At 43.0% G+C, this 15,084-nt stretch overlaps 1 protein-coding gene, 1 long non-coding RNA gene and 1 pseudogene across 4 annotated transcripts in view; 2 read left to right on the top strand and 1 right to left on the bottom strand.

Moving 5' to 3' along the window:
* The first annotated feature begins 2,690 nt into the window (after nt 1-2,690).
* Nucleotides 2,691-4,008, top strand: LOC134220270 (uncharacterized). Its single transcript, XR_009981828.1, has 3 exons — nt 2,691-3,004; nt 3,080-3,388; nt 3,467-4,008. It is a non-coding gene; the product is annotated as an uncharacterized LOC134220270 (long non-coding RNA).
* Nucleotides 4,009-4,558: 550 nt separating this feature from the next.
* On the bottom strand, nt 4,559-7,369 carry LOC134221504 (uncharacterized; annotated as a pseudogene).
* Nucleotides 7,370-10,812: 3,443 nt separating this feature from the next.
* Nucleotides 10,813-15,084, top strand: part of LOC134219379 (Golgi-specific brefeldin A-resistance guanine nucleotide exchange factor 1) — a 29,044-nt gene continuing 24,772 nt past the window's right edge. Inside the window, exons 1-2 of one of the 3 annotated variants that reach the window (XM_062698099.1) lie at nt 10,813-10,949; nt 11,032-11,187. In XM_062698099.1, the coding sequence (XP_062554083.1) occupies nt 11,086-11,187 (102 nt within the window). In that variant the 5' untranslated portion in view covers nt 10,813-10,949; nt 11,032-11,085. Of the gene's footprint in view, nt 10,980-11,031; nt 11,188-15,084 lie in introns of all 3 variants that reach the window. The other 2 variants (XM_062698098.1, XM_062698100.1) reach the window with 2 other exon arrangements.

Genomic DNA, 15,084 nt, shown 5'->3' with positions numbered 1-15,084 from the left:
TTGTATAGGGTTAGTGGTTAGGGTTAGAAACGTTGCGGCCGATTGAGGAGTTGGGGCCCATATGGATGGCATGCTTACGTGAGGAGACAGATCTTTGGAACCTGATTTCGCCTTGATACTTGCCACGGTGTGGTTCTGGAATGTTCTGCCGACGGGTGGCGTTGCTGTGACCACCGTATCGGGCCGGAGTCGGCCAGGTTCTTGAGATGGTCGTCGAACGGGATTCGGGCTTGATCTGAAGTCGATTACGGGCTGGTATCGGCGGTACGCCAGCGATGGCAGAGGCCTGCAGGGTGGCGAGGCCGGGCGGGGTTCGGGATCGACCTGATATCGGGTACCGATCGATGCCGACGAGACGCCAGCGATGGCAAACGTTGCAGGGATCTTGAGATGGTGGTCGGACGAGGTTCGGGCTTGATCTAAAGTCGATTGCGGGCTGGTATCGGCGGGATGCCAGCGATAGCAGAGGCCTGCAGGGTGGCGAGACCGGGCGGGGTTCGGGATCGATCCGATGTTGGTCCCCGGCAGGTACCGACAGGACGCGAGCGATGGAAGAGGCCTACAGGGTGACAGAGGCCGGGCGGGGTTCGGGATCAACCTGATGTCGGCTACGGGCTTGTACCGACGAGACGCCAGCGATTGCAAGGCTTACCGGGTTCTTGAGATGGTCGTCGGGGTTCGGGATCGATCGGCTGTCGGTTACCGGTAGGTACTGACACGAAGCCAGCGATGATAGAGGTTAGCAGAGTTCTTGAAATGGCCGTCGGAAGGGAATCGGGCTCGACCTGTTGTCGGTTCCGGGCTTGTACTGACGGGAAGCCAACGATGACGGAAGCACTACGGTTTCTAGGAAAAGTGGAAATCGGCCACGTGTCCACGCAGAACCGATCCTCACAATGGTGGAAGGCGAACGGCTTTGTCGCGGAGCTCGGTGGCCACACCAATCGCTTGGTCCGATGTCGTCCTTTTCTGTTTAACGGAAATCCGGAGGGCAATAGCTTAGTATTTCTCCGCTGGTCGCTACCTAGGCACAACCTTCTAGGAGCGTGGACTTCGGCCAAACCTGGCGGTAAAGATGGCGACTTTTTTTTTACTTTCTTGTCGGTGTTGTTGGCGACTTAAGGAACACGTCTCACTACCTTGATAGTCTATTCCCGACTGACTTTTCACCCTCTCATCCTTCTTTTTCTTTCGACTTCGCCCTCGGGGTTGGGTTACCCGATACAATTTCGCTGGTATTCGGGATTCCACAGTAGCATTAGTAAATACACTATTGAAGGAGGAATAGTCATTTTTACTAATAAAATAGATGCCTATTCCCCCTTTTTGGCACTACATGCGTTTCACAAAATTTTGTTAGTTTTTTGTAGTTGTTATTTTTGGATGAAAGTACGTTGATTCTCAACGGAGGTATTGTAACCGTGTTTTGGTAACAAGGTGTAACGGGAGCTCACAGCCAACAAAACACCACCTCCTGAACGTTTTTCGCTATTACATACGGAACGGTCACAACGGAATACTGTATAGGCAGAGCCGAAAATTTGCTGCGATAGAGCCATAGACTAATACATAGACCGAAATGTCCGGTACAAACCATTTTAAATTCGGGCACCATGTCTTCTTCTTTTTTTTGAGAAAAATACCCCTCGTGGGTGAAGAATTACATTTAATTTTACCAGCGAGTTGACGTACCCCTCCCGACGTTTTGACATTTTGCCTATTTTGTTTTGTTCTCACCGTTTCGACACATTTTTATTTATATTCCTCTGGAGCGCGATCGCGGCATCATGATTTCAAGACAAAATTTTCAAAACGACTTATCTGCTTTTGTAAACAAAGATTCAAACGACGATTTGACGAATCTGATAGCTCTCCCACGCAAATCAACAACATCAGCGGAAACCTTCACCTACCTATTGATGGTGTTGGTTTGCGTGGGAGAGCTATCAGATTCGTCAAATCGTCGTTCGAATCTTTGTTTACAAAAGCAGATACGTCGTTTTGAAAATTTTGTCTTGATTTGCAGTGCGGTGTTAAGTTTCAATTAGGTAGTAGAACCACCAGGTAAATCTTCTGGACAGTCCCTGGTGGTGGTCGTTTTAGATGAATCTACTGAAGTGTAATCGCAAACCGTTACGGTGTGGAATAAAGTCGATAGGCACCGGATGCCGCGGGAGATTTTTGTGAACAAATGGATAAAGAGAACACCGACTTTGAAAGATGCTTGCAAAATTAGCCGAAGTTGGATGTGAATTTGGTGCCGTTCCCTAGACAGATTCCGTTGACATGGAAAATAAAAGTAAGTTAAAGACATTCAATGGCCAAATATCAATGATTGGATATATGTCAAGATGAAATTTAAAACTTATCCAACCAAAACAACAACGAGGCCAGCTAGCTCTCGTTACGAAAGCGGTAATTCACTTGCGCTCACTCTTCCGGCTGATGTTGAGTGCTCGGGATCGACATTAGTTAGTTGAATCGTTACTCTATCATTAACGCTATCTTGGAGTTTTTGATCGAAAGTGTAACCCGTAGCAACGGAAACAGTCCTCACCACTGGTGGCAGTCATGCACAAAGGAGCCGTTCGAATTTACTATAGGGCACTGCACGGACTGCTTTGTCTCTTTCTCGCTGCAAAGAAATTAGAAAACAACAAGGCCAGTAAACGTCAAAATTTATGAAGTACGAAAGAGAAAGAGATGTTTCCGTGCAGTGCCCTATAGAGCACGAAATTGAATCTGTTTTCCCAACCTGCTGGCAACAACTGAAGGAGACCAATGGTCTCGGTTCAAGATTTGACTGCAAGCCACTGACCATAAATACCCGTCACGTCGGCGCTGTCGATTGCATCATGATTACTATTATTGACGATCCAAATGTTGTCTATATATCGTCGTGATCGGAGCTGTTAATCGACTTCGGATGGTCAACATTCTTGTAGGAAGAATAAGAAAAGCTGGTTTGCTGATGTTTGGAACATAAAAACAAGTGAGGACCCCGGTAAGTTTTCATCTAATTACCTGTTTTTTATGCCGTTTTTTCGCAATTTCATTATTGCAATTTTATTATCGCCAGGTGAATAGCCAAACTGATCTACGAACTACTGAAAATAAACGGAACCTCCGATCAACAGTACGATTGAGGACGGATTTGACAACGAGCTCAACAACGATGGTCGATCTCGTAGGAATGTACACGCCGGAAAACACATCCAATATGCACGCACAGATGTTTAGGATTTGCTCTGGTTGATCCCAACACTTCCTTGCTGTTGATGAAGCCTGTGCGATCTCTGGAGGAGAGAATGGATCCACAATATTCTCGTTCCGATTCCAAGCTATTTGTAATTCTATAAAAACCACATCAAATTCGTCAACTCTCAGGGTGAGTCATATGAATAATTGTAATTTCATTCTGCTATATTGTTGAGACCATACTTTTTTGTATTTTTTATACACCTAGAAATTAATCATGCTGGCAGAGAGCGACTTTCCAGATATCACTTCCCAGCACTCCAGTAGTGGCCGATCGGCGAAAAGAAGGACGAACCGTTCATCATCATGATGCTGAAAACAAATAAGGCCGCACGTGGACGTTTGGTCGGCCTTCCTTTTTCAAATATCAGATATCTGCCCAAAATAATTGTGGGCTACTACTATCAGTTTATTTGCCGATAATTGGCATTAAAAATTTTGACAAAAAAGTTGAATTACAATCGGGCAGCAAAGTTGATGGCAGATTGTGTATTATTGGAATGGGATCGTCTTTTCTATTTATCGTTTTAGGTCTGACTAACTCGCTGCGCTTTTGCTTGTCAATAATCCAATTAACAGTTCCATGCGTGTGTCGAAATGAAATACAAAAATGGCAGTAGGGTTCTGTAAAAGAATCTACACTGCGATTCAATTATTGCCACTGAACAGATGAATACCATAGATTGGACGAGAAGCTTCCCAGTGGATGTTGATGACATGGCCAGTTTCATTCAACGATGGGACAGTCCTGTTGATTTCCACCGAACCACCCTCTCAACAGTCACCGTTTACGTGGAACGATCCATTTTGAGGTGGATGATAGCATATGTAGCCATTGGTTGTCATGGCAGTTCAGTTTGCATCTGGACGCAAATACGATGTACATTCTTTGCAGTGACCGTTGGTTTCGCTGGAAGCTGTGGCGTCGCTACCCATGGCTAGATTGTTCTTCATGTGACTCTTCGTTGGCGATGATCATCTTTACCTTACATATGGCTGTGTGAATCATGACCGTATGCACCTCGGCGTAAAGTATTTCCATTTCCTACCTTCTTCCATTCTGAGGAAAAAGAGAACTGCATTCGGTTCTTCTTCATACTGCATGGTGCTTAAGGTTGGGCGTCGGTACCGAATATATCACTTCTTTTACCGCCTGGAGGCTTTAAAACTTTGCTTCAAAACTTCAAATCAAATGATTAAGCTGTTGGGAATTATCTTGGTCTTGCGTGAGGTGGCTGCTCCTATATTAAATCCTTAAGACACACGTTATCTTATCACATGCAAGACTATCGCTTGAAGATCACTGCTGGAATATTCCTGCGGAATAACAATCAAGTGCAACAACATTTTCAGAAAACACTATCGTGTCTTTAGAATCGACAATAGCAAAAGTTGCGTGATTTGCTGCACGTGGGAAATACCAACCTGGTCCAGGATACCTAAGGGAGCATCCATAAACTACGTAACGCTAAAGGAGGGAAGGTGGTTGGCCGAAGTGTGACAATCCATACAACAAATTTGAATTATTTATACAAAAAGTGTGACATTGGGGTTGAAAATGGCCAATTTTTGCGTTACGTAATTAATGGATATTCCCTAATATGGAATCTACCTTCGTTAATAATGGAACAAAGAGCATTTTAGACATTGTTGCATGGAAGAAAAGAAATTACGATTGAGCGGAAATTCTTCTTGAAGGTCTGCGAAAAATCTTAATTTACATTTAGCAGATCACCTACTTTGGGCAATTTTATTTGTAATTCGTAATTTTATTTGTAGCTTCAATTTTATTGATGATTCTTCTTTGGAAGATTACTTCGGTGTTTCAGCCATACCAAAGTAGAAGTTTATTTTGGGTGGGGGAGGTAGAGGTGGGGCAGGATTAAGCGATGGTTTCTCCCGTTCTGGAGATCCTTTCTTGCTTGGTACCACCAATATAATCAGACTATTATTGGCGCCTCCACTTTGATAGTCTGCTTAACTTCGGACAATTTGTGTTGACTGGTCGTGGAGTTGATGGAGCTGACTTTTGTGGAGCAAGGTTATGGGATTGTTTAGGGGGACTTCAGATTTTCGTTGAGTAGCGAGTTGCAGATTCTTCTGGAACTCCATCGTCGAGGTGATTGGGGTTGATTGAGATTGTTGCCGTTTCTTTTTGGGAGCCTTGGATTTGAACTTTGGTTCAACTGTTGCATCTGCTTTTGTTTGCGTTGTTGTTACTGCTGTTTTTCTTGATCCTTCTCCAGCAGAGACTTGACGGTTAATTTTAGTCGTTAAATCGGTGGCGACATGGTCAATTTAATTTCTGGCACATGGACGGTGTCTTCACCGCTGCGCAGCAGCCGGTCGCTCTCGAGCACTACGATATCAAAGGTCTTTTCCCGTCGGAAGGACGATGTCAGATTAAGGCGTGACTTTGGTTTGTTCAGGGTACCGCTGCAAAGTCGGAGTCTTTGCGTCCCATAAGTTTTAGGGACTGCTGTTGGACAGAGTCAGTGGCACCTTGTGGCCGTTATTGGCAGAGTACTTTGCGTCAGATGTTCCAGGAGTTTGGCTATGTCAGGTTCTTCTTGGTCAAGGCTTGCGTTTTAAACAGCCAAAGTTTGCGCGTTGGATTGATGCTGTTATTATCGCTAGAAGGCTGCGGTGATGAGGCATCCGAATAAGTTTGGGAAGAGAAGAGGATGCGATAATGCTTTGCTTCTCGATGACCTCCGTTTCATGCTCGAACTGAAATACAGGACATTAGTTTATATTAAATTATGAAAGCCTTACCGGATATGGGAACTAACCTTTTCCATTGGAAGTGAGACGGGAGCATTATTCTTATTCTTATCCTTTATTTTTGGCTGTGTTGGTTTGGTGTTGCCTGTTCATCGCTTCCTCCACTCGGGTAGTTCTGCCCTGGTTGCCGAACATATAGCAATACCGTAGAACCGTAGCGTTTCTTGTTCAATATTCCATAGTAGTAGATCAGTTTTCGTTGATTTGTGGTGTATCCTCGTGATCCTGGTGCCTTGGATGGTGACTCATCGAAGTCTCGTCTTCCCGGTGTTACCATGTTCATCCGCGGGACCACTGGATAGCCAGCCGCGGTAGCAGCACTCTACTTTCTTCTGATTCGTCGAAGGCATCATGCTGTTGTTGGTGGTAATGATACGTCGGCAAGGAGATGCTTTTTGATCGCTGAAGGTTGTTATTCTTGCTGATGGTTCCACCGGGGTGAAACATGTTTCTGTTGTTGGTCGGACGTAGTTTGGCTACTCTTCGGGATAAATCCGGAAGAACCTTCATCGGTGTAGGAAAATCGGTCCACTACTGGTGGATTTGCGGTGTCCCAAGCTCTCGTGACTGTTGTGTCGGTGGTTATCCAAGGTTTGGTGGCCGCCTCCGACTAGACTCCAGCCAACCGGGTGCCCCAGTAGGTTTCAGTGGTTGCTTTCATCTTCGTTAGCACAATGGAATCGATTTCCTCTGGGAAGAAGTTTTTGGTTTCTCCCTCTTGGCGACATCTCCAATCCGACGGTGAACGACTCGAGAAAACATTCTTTCCGTATAATTCTGAGAGTATAATTGAGGGGCTGTGTCAAAATTTTAGCAGAAGCACCAGAGGTAAACAAAAATGTTTAACTGCCAACTACTGTTGTCAAACTGACGCGGTTTGAACTGAGGGGCTTCTCAACGGTCGAGTGGTTGTATTTAATTGTAATGCTTCACTCCCCAGGGGTATAAAGTGGTGCCCGGAAAATTGGCCACCATTCCGTCTATGTATTGGTCGATGATAGAGTGTTGTCGTTGAGCCATGTTTCAACAAGTGCTATTACATCGTAACTGGCGTCGTTACATGCCAGGTTGTATTTCGATAACGTCGTATTCATGCCTCCAATATTCTGGAAATATAGCAGCAGCATTCGATCGTCCGTGTCGATGGAAGCAATGGCATCGTCAATTGATGGTACCGATGGATTGTTCGACTGTAACGGTAAGTTCCCATTTAAATTTGGTGCAGTATCATCCCCGGCTTCGGCAAGACATACACCACTGTCAAACTTACCTGATGAAACAGGAAATGCTGCCAAGTGGTATAGTCGAGGAACATCAGGGACTTCATTTGCCAATATTGGATTGAAACAATTAGCCAGATGGTTGTTGGTCTGTTGGGATGGAAATCCATTTAAATTGCGTGCAGCATCCTTCTCGGCTTCGGCAGGACATATACCGATTCCAAACTTACCTGACGAAACAGGAAGTGCAGCCAAGTGGTATTTAAGTCCAAGTGGGCGGTCATCAAACGACGAAAACTTCACAATTGGATGCACAAGATGATTGGTTTGGTTGGAGTGGCCAGGAGAGCAAACATTTAACTGCAATAGTGAGTCTCCATTCAAATTTGGTGTAGTATCTAGTGCTGCTTCGGCTTGACATATACCATGCAATTGCTTACCTAACAAAATCGGAAGCGAGGTTGTTGGCTGTTTGATCTATATTTGCCGTATTTAACTGAAATTGTGGGTCTCTGTTCAATTTTGATGTAGTATCTCTAACGGCTTCGGCGGGACATATACTATTCCTCGACTTACCTGATAAGCCAGGGATCATTATGTGTCCCGTGTGTGCTGGAAAACGAAAAGAAACAAACGAATTGTTCACAGGGCATTTGGAAGACGTGTAGCTGATACGTTTTTTGTATTGGGCTCGAAAGTGCGCACACTGATTCCATCTGGCCAGTTCCAACAATCGCCTATTATGCTTGATACCGTTGTGCTGACGGTCACCTTGAAGGAAATGAATGAAAGGTCCACGGCTTTCTTCCCACGAGGAACTAGCTTGGTTACATACACCGACGAGGCATCGGCATTTGAAATATCGATCACATATTTTTTCACGTCCTCTTCACTTTGATCGGGTGCAAAAGGAGTGACGTAGAATGATTCTGAATCATTGACAGCAAGCATATTGTTTGCAACTTTTATGTAAGAAATTATTAACAAGTTTATATTTGAACTATAGATAATATAAATTATTTCAGTTTTGAGCTGCAATACCAAAAGCTGCTACAAAAACGTAGTTTTCTCGAGATCCGAACAACATCCTTGCCTGGACATAGTGTATTCATTGTACTTACCACACAAGATACATACATAAAGTTTTCAATAATTGACCTTTCCCGTCAAAAATTGTATCTCGTTTTATTATCTCAGTCGATTTTTTGGGTTATTTAAGGTCAACTTTCCCATAGCACCCATATTTTTTGAAACCTTTAACTATTTTTAAAATCAAAAACAAAAACCGAAAAAGTGCTGCACGTGTGAACCGGCCTGAAAAATTCACCCAATGTTCGCTCAGAATCATTTTTGTTTTAAACTTCAAAAATACTTAGAGGCGTCAAAAAATATGGGTTCTTTGGAAAAGTTGACCTTCATTGAGTCAAGTTGAGTCGAGCAGAGTCAATTAATAACTGAGGAATAATTGTTTGCAATAGAGTTCTCCAAAACCGGAATCACCAACACTTGGTAATCCAGTTGCAGAAAAACATCACAAACACTGCAAGAGGAATACAGCGGATTCACGCACACTTTTATTCATTTGGAGAGCTCAATATTATGCATCTCGAGATAAAATAGAATACTGCGGCTTCCTGCTGGTTGCTTTTCAGGTAATCGCAACGGTCATTAAACACAACAGAGACAATGAAAATCTCACCCACCGTATGCACTTGCCATGATAATTTAGTGTTACCAGACGTACTCTTTTAAGAGTACATGTACTCTTTTTGAGGCAGAAAAATTACGTACTCTTCTTTTTCGGAGAGAAAGGTTATATGTACTCTTTTTGAATATGGTTAGTGCCAATTTGATTTTCAAACTTAACATTGCAAAGTGAATCCATTTTCCTTAGTTTGCACAAATAAAGTACGCTGAGATTGTGTTTGTCACTATTTGAATTGAAAGAATTTACTATTTTCATAATATTTAATTTGTTTAATTGGTCCTGGCCACGCCGAAATTAATTATAGAAAGCCAGTTTTTTTTCGTGAAATTTAGATATCAAAAACTTGCAAAAAACCTGCACGACCACATCAAATATGGCCCAAACTACAATACCTAATTATAAATTCGAAGCTGGACCGAGAATATTGTCTAACTATGCATGGGAAATGGGAACATTATTTAAACGTTCGTTCGCATATCACAGACTGCGTTCATTCAAGTTTTTGAAGCAATTCCTCTGATATCACACAGTTTCAAACACCATTTTTCTTATGAAGAGTTGGGCTTTTCAATTTGTCCAATAAATTTGAAAATATTAGATAGGTTCATGAGGTTTTATTATATAAATAGTTCTTTTACTCCTTCACTCATATTTAGGAGAAATTTGTTTCAAATATTCTGTGATTATTATTCAAATTTACTAAACTAAACTAAAAATATGTTGAAAATAATTATTTTTGTTGAATTCATACACTTTCATCATCAGCGATACAATTTCATCTTACAAATATAAAAGAAATATATAAAGAAATATACTCATATTTCGAGCACTGGCTTTTTAGCGTCCTACAATTCAAAATTACATCGATGTTCCGTGGAAAGACCCACGCGAATAATGATGAAATGGTCATTTAAATCCAGTTGTTCGAAATAGGAGTTAGGGATATGAGTTAAAACGGTCCAATACCAAACTTGAATCGTAATTTAAAAAAATCGTGGGTTGTACTCAGTGGCGTAGCCAGAAAATTGGTCTGGGGAGGTGGGGGGCGGTTTTGAACATTATTTTTTTTTAGAAATAAATCTTTCTAAAAATGTTGTCTCTGGGGGGGGGGGTTATGTCCAAAACCACCCCCGTGGCTACGCCACTGGTTGTACTCTTTTGTACTCTATTTTCACTTGTTGTAAATGTACTCTTTTTAGTCAAACAGAATCTGGTAACACTAATGATAAACACTCTCCATGTTCTTAGTGACTCCGGTTGCCTATCACTAATACAATCGAACACTGCTGTCATTTCACGAAAAGCACGTGGTTTTGTTTTGAGCGGGAAAATTCTGCCTATCTTTTAACACGGCGGCTATCTTGACGTTTACCTACGCAGTCGAGCCTTCGAGTGTAAGACCGCCGCAGTATTCTAGAAAAAGATAAGCGCGACAATAAGATTATAAATAAAAATAATTTGTTCAATCCCTAAAATTAGTTTTTTTATCAGTGTATTAAAAAAACTTGCTTCAATTCATCGCAGATGGCGCTATCGTTGAAAAAGAGCACGAAGGAGAATCAAAACAAACTGCCGCTGACGACCCTGCTTTCGCTTCTCGACACTTTCTCGCACAACATGCGATGATAGCCAATTTTTAATTTGATACAAAATGCCTTTTTGTTTTGTTCAGTTCTAGTCTATGGACTTAGTTACCATGTTGGTAAGCCATTGGAAGAAAATAATTTATCTTAAATAATTGAGTTTATTTTCTATATACAAGAAACATTAGGTCTGGTATCTTTTGCATGTTTGAAAAAAATAATAGGAATTTCTTTCATTTTAAGCTTGAATTTCCACTTTGCGAAAACGGCGAAAACAATCAACAGACTGACGGATGAAGCGCGGGGATTTCTTTTCTTTTTGCGCTGTCCTTTGTCTGCTGTCAGCGAGGGCGAAGTGCAGAAAAAAATCGGAAAAAAATAGTAAACGTCATTACTGTGAGTTGGAACTAGAATGGTGAAAATTTGGTGGATTGCTGCTGTTTGTTAGAAAATTTGTGCAATTTGGAATTTGTTTTAGTTTTGCGGTGAACGTTGGTGCTTAGTCGGATAGAAGTGAGGCCGATCCACAAACATGTCGCCACCGGGCAACGGGATCTTCGTCGTCCGCGGGGAAATGTCCACCCTGACGACGGCAATGCGTCGTGGCTCTCGGTGGAGCTCCAATTCCTATCAGGTTTGTGCCGTTTTACTTATTGTGCTTTGGAGGAAGATAATTTGTATGCGAGATGACCACCGGATCACAAAACACTCGATTATTTGCAAAATCAAGACACAAAAATGGTAGATACTACGTTGAATAGATTATCGAATTTGGCAAAAGAAACAAAACAATGTTTTTAAAAAATATAAATTTTGCTTGTGAATAGAATAATTTTCCTCTGTAAATTGTTAAAACTAGAAATAGCTTTCCTTACCCTGTCATATGGTTGGTCATCAAAGTGACGAAGAATTATAGATTATTACATTCTATCAATTCTTTTGAACATCTGTCTGTAACATATGAAATGACGCTGGTATTTGATATGTGACCTAAAAAGATTTGCTAGGATTTGTTCCATTATTAAGAACGTGCTCCTATATCAATTATATTTATGTGAAACAAAGCAATTTGTTTCCCTTGATTGTTATTGATATAAAAACATGAATTCAATGAACAGTAAACCTATGATTAGAGGAAATCGAACAATAATAGTTTTCGAAATTATGGAAGAAGTAGGTATTTATAATCGCAAACAATCTTTGCGATCATTTTAAATACTATACAGCGAGAACATCCCAGTTGAAAATGTCTACGCTCTTCTGAAACTGGCTGAAAATATGGTCAAACTTTATCAATATATTAATAGTAACTATAAAATGTTAATGAAAAAAAAAATTACGTGAACCTTTATATCGACTGAAAATCACCTTAGATAAAAATCTATACAAAGTCTACAACTAGAACAATAATCACGTTCTCTTCTCTTATCGTCCAATAAATGTCCCCAAAATGAAAAGTAGAATGGAATCCAATTTTAATCATGTTTATCAGTGCATTGGAGCTTCCTGCTGGTGTTCAGTTAGCCGATCCAAAGTTTTTCCACCCAAGCAAGGTGGATATGGGTAATGAATGGTTTCACAAATTGTTGCTGCCCGGAGAAATTACATTGTCTGACATCCTGCGCGCAACTCAATTTGGTTAGGTTGTTGGTGGAATGTCTGAAGAAGACGCGTTTTCTGATGGAGTAGTTTATTCGCACTCAGTCACGATGGACAAATTAAGCCAGTCTATTCAACGCTTCTAGGAGGTTAAACATATCGCTCATTCCGAACAGCCTGACAGTGAAGTGGGGAAATGTGAAGAGCACTTCAAGGTGAATCATCGTAGAAATGCTTCTGGTCGCTACATCGTATAGCGTAAGGAGTCCGTCGGCGAGTTGGGAGATTACAGACAGTTAGCATTACGACAATGGTCGAATGTGAAGTTGTTGGTCACTGCGAAGAAGTGGATGTTATTAAGCTATCCCGTGTGTTCCGGAGAAAGAATCCTTCCGACCCGCTGCTTATAATTGACAACGGTCACTTACTTGTCTTAGAGTTGACAACGGTCACTTACGGCATTTTTGCCAATGCAAGCACATTCGCAACTGACTATCGACGAAGGTTCCAAATATCCTGTGGTTGCAGACATCTTGAAGAAGAGTTTCTACGTGGACAACGCATTGTGGGTTTGATGATCTGAATGAAGCAAGCGACACTCAAGTGCAGTTGATGGGTCTACTCAAAGAGGGTGGCGTTAAGAGCGTCAAGACCATCCTTAAGAAGATGTCAGTCATTCAAGCCTCCTAACGATGTCCGTGTTTTCAACTCTGATTTGCCCTCTACTCAACTCTCGGCCGTTGTATGCTCCTTCTGAAGATCCTCCGGAATCAGATTTCGAAGAATCGTCTTTCCAGATGGCAGTATGTTCAGCGCCTGCGTTTTAAAAGCGCTGGTCCGATAAATATCTGCAAAAGTTGCAGATACGACACAAGTGAAATAAAAAGAAGGAAAACATTCTACCTGGAACGGTGGTTGTTATAAAACATGATAACTTACCGCCTCAACAATGAAAGTTGGATCAGGTCGAGACAAACTACAGATCGAATGGATTGGTCCGTATTGTGGACGTTCGAACTAAAGTCGGCCTTCTTAAACGTCTAATCCACAAGCTACGTAGAGTGTGGCCGATCCACTTCCGATCCCGAATTTATGTTGCTATCGGCCTCTGGTGACAACGACGATGGAGCTCGTTGTTTGAGATGCAGTTGTGAGGCCACCAAGCTCGAATTATATACCACAGGCATCTGTTAATGAACACCTGCAGCCGTTGAGTGTTCTCCACTGATACACACCATGTTTCGCTAGCGTATAACAGCACAGATCTCACGTTAGAGTTGAAAAATTCGTATTTTGGTGCGTTCACTTATCTGCCTGTTTTTCCAGATATTTCTTAAACTCGCAAAGGCAGCCCTTGCTTTCTTGATCCGTGCGCCTATGTCGATCTTGGTACCGCCCTCTGACGCCATTTGGCTACCAAGATATTGGAAGCTTTCAACGTTCTCCACTGGTTGCCCGGCTACTGTGAAACTGGAAGGAGTCACCGTATTTACATCCAACGATTTGGTTTTGTTGACGTTGATGACTAAACCTGCCGAAGAGGAGCGCTCGGCAAGGTCGTTGAGCTTACTCTGCATATCAGAGCGCCGTTGCGCGAGGAGTGCAACATCATCAGCCAATTCGAAGTCGTTTAGGTGCTCCATGGTTATAGGCTGCCATAACAGCCCGCGGTTTGGTTCACAATCAATCGCATCTACCAGAATCTCGTCGATTACGATGAGGAACAGTAACGGTGATAGAATACATCCTTGCCTCACACCAGCTACGACCCGGATAGGGTCGGACAAGACCCATTGTGCAGCACTCTACACGAGAAGGCCTCGTACTGTGCCTCGATGAGGCCGATGATTTTCTCAGGAACTCCCTTGCGTCTCAGGGCGCCCCACATATTCTCGTGATTGAGACGGTCGAAAGCTTTTTCGTAGTCAATGAATACCAAGTAAAGGGACTCTTGGAATTCGTTGACCTGCTCCAGAATGATGCGGAGCGTGACAATATGGTCCACACAGGATCTTCCGGTACGGAATCCGGCCTGCTGCCGCCGGAGAGTCGCATCAATCTTCTCCTGAATCCGGGCTAGGATAATTTTGCACAGAACTTTGAGAACGGTACACAGCAACATAATGCCTCGCCAGTTATCGCATACAGTCAGGTCACCCTTATTGGGCACCTTCACTAAGATACCTTGCATCCAGTCGACCGGGAAAGTTGCGGTGTCCCAGATATTACGAAATAAACGATGCAGTAGTTGAGCGGATGTCATGGGGTCAGCTTTGAGCATCTCGGCTAATATGCGGTCGACCCCTGGGGCTTTATTCGATTTCATGCTTTGGATGGCTGTTTGAATCTCTAGCAGTGATGGAGCTTCGGTATTGACGCGTGTTATACGTCCGATCCTAGGCAGATCATGCCGAGGTGGTGATGGCCTGGCTGGCACTTTCAGCTGGTCAGTTGGGTCGGTCAATAACTGATCATTCGCGTCTTTCACAGGCATCGTTGCATTCATCTTCACCCCGCTTAAGCGTGAGATATCGTAGAGGAGGCGAATGTCCCCGGTTGCGGCGGCTCTCTCTCCTTCGTCGGCCAGAGAGTCTGCCCACGCTCGCTTGTCCCGTCGACATGAGTGTTTCACTTCCTTCTCTAGAACCGAGTATCGTTGACGGGCTAAGACTTTGGCTCCTCTGGTTTTTGTTCGCTTAATCAAGGCTTTGGCTTCTCTTCGCTCCTCTATCTTCCTCCAGGTCTCATCGGTGATCCATTGTTTTCTCTGGGTGCGTAGTTCGCCCAGATTGTTCTCGCTGGTGGTGATGAAGGCATTCTTGATGGCGGTCCATTGGTCTTCCACGCTGCCACCTTCCGGAATATCTGCAGCACGAGTCGCCAGTTCTTCAACGAAGGACCGTTTCACCGTGGCATCTTCCAGTCGGCGTGT

This window comes from Armigeres subalbatus, chromosome 3 (genome assembly GCF_024139115.2).
Source record: "Armigeres subalbatus isolate Guangzhou_Male chromosome 3, GZ_Asu_2, whole genome shotgun sequence".
Classification (NCBI taxonomy): Eukaryota; Metazoa; Arthropoda; class Insecta; order Diptera; family Culicidae; genus Armigeres; species Armigeres subalbatus.
This window is presented reverse-complemented; position numbering and strand designations above follow the sequence as displayed.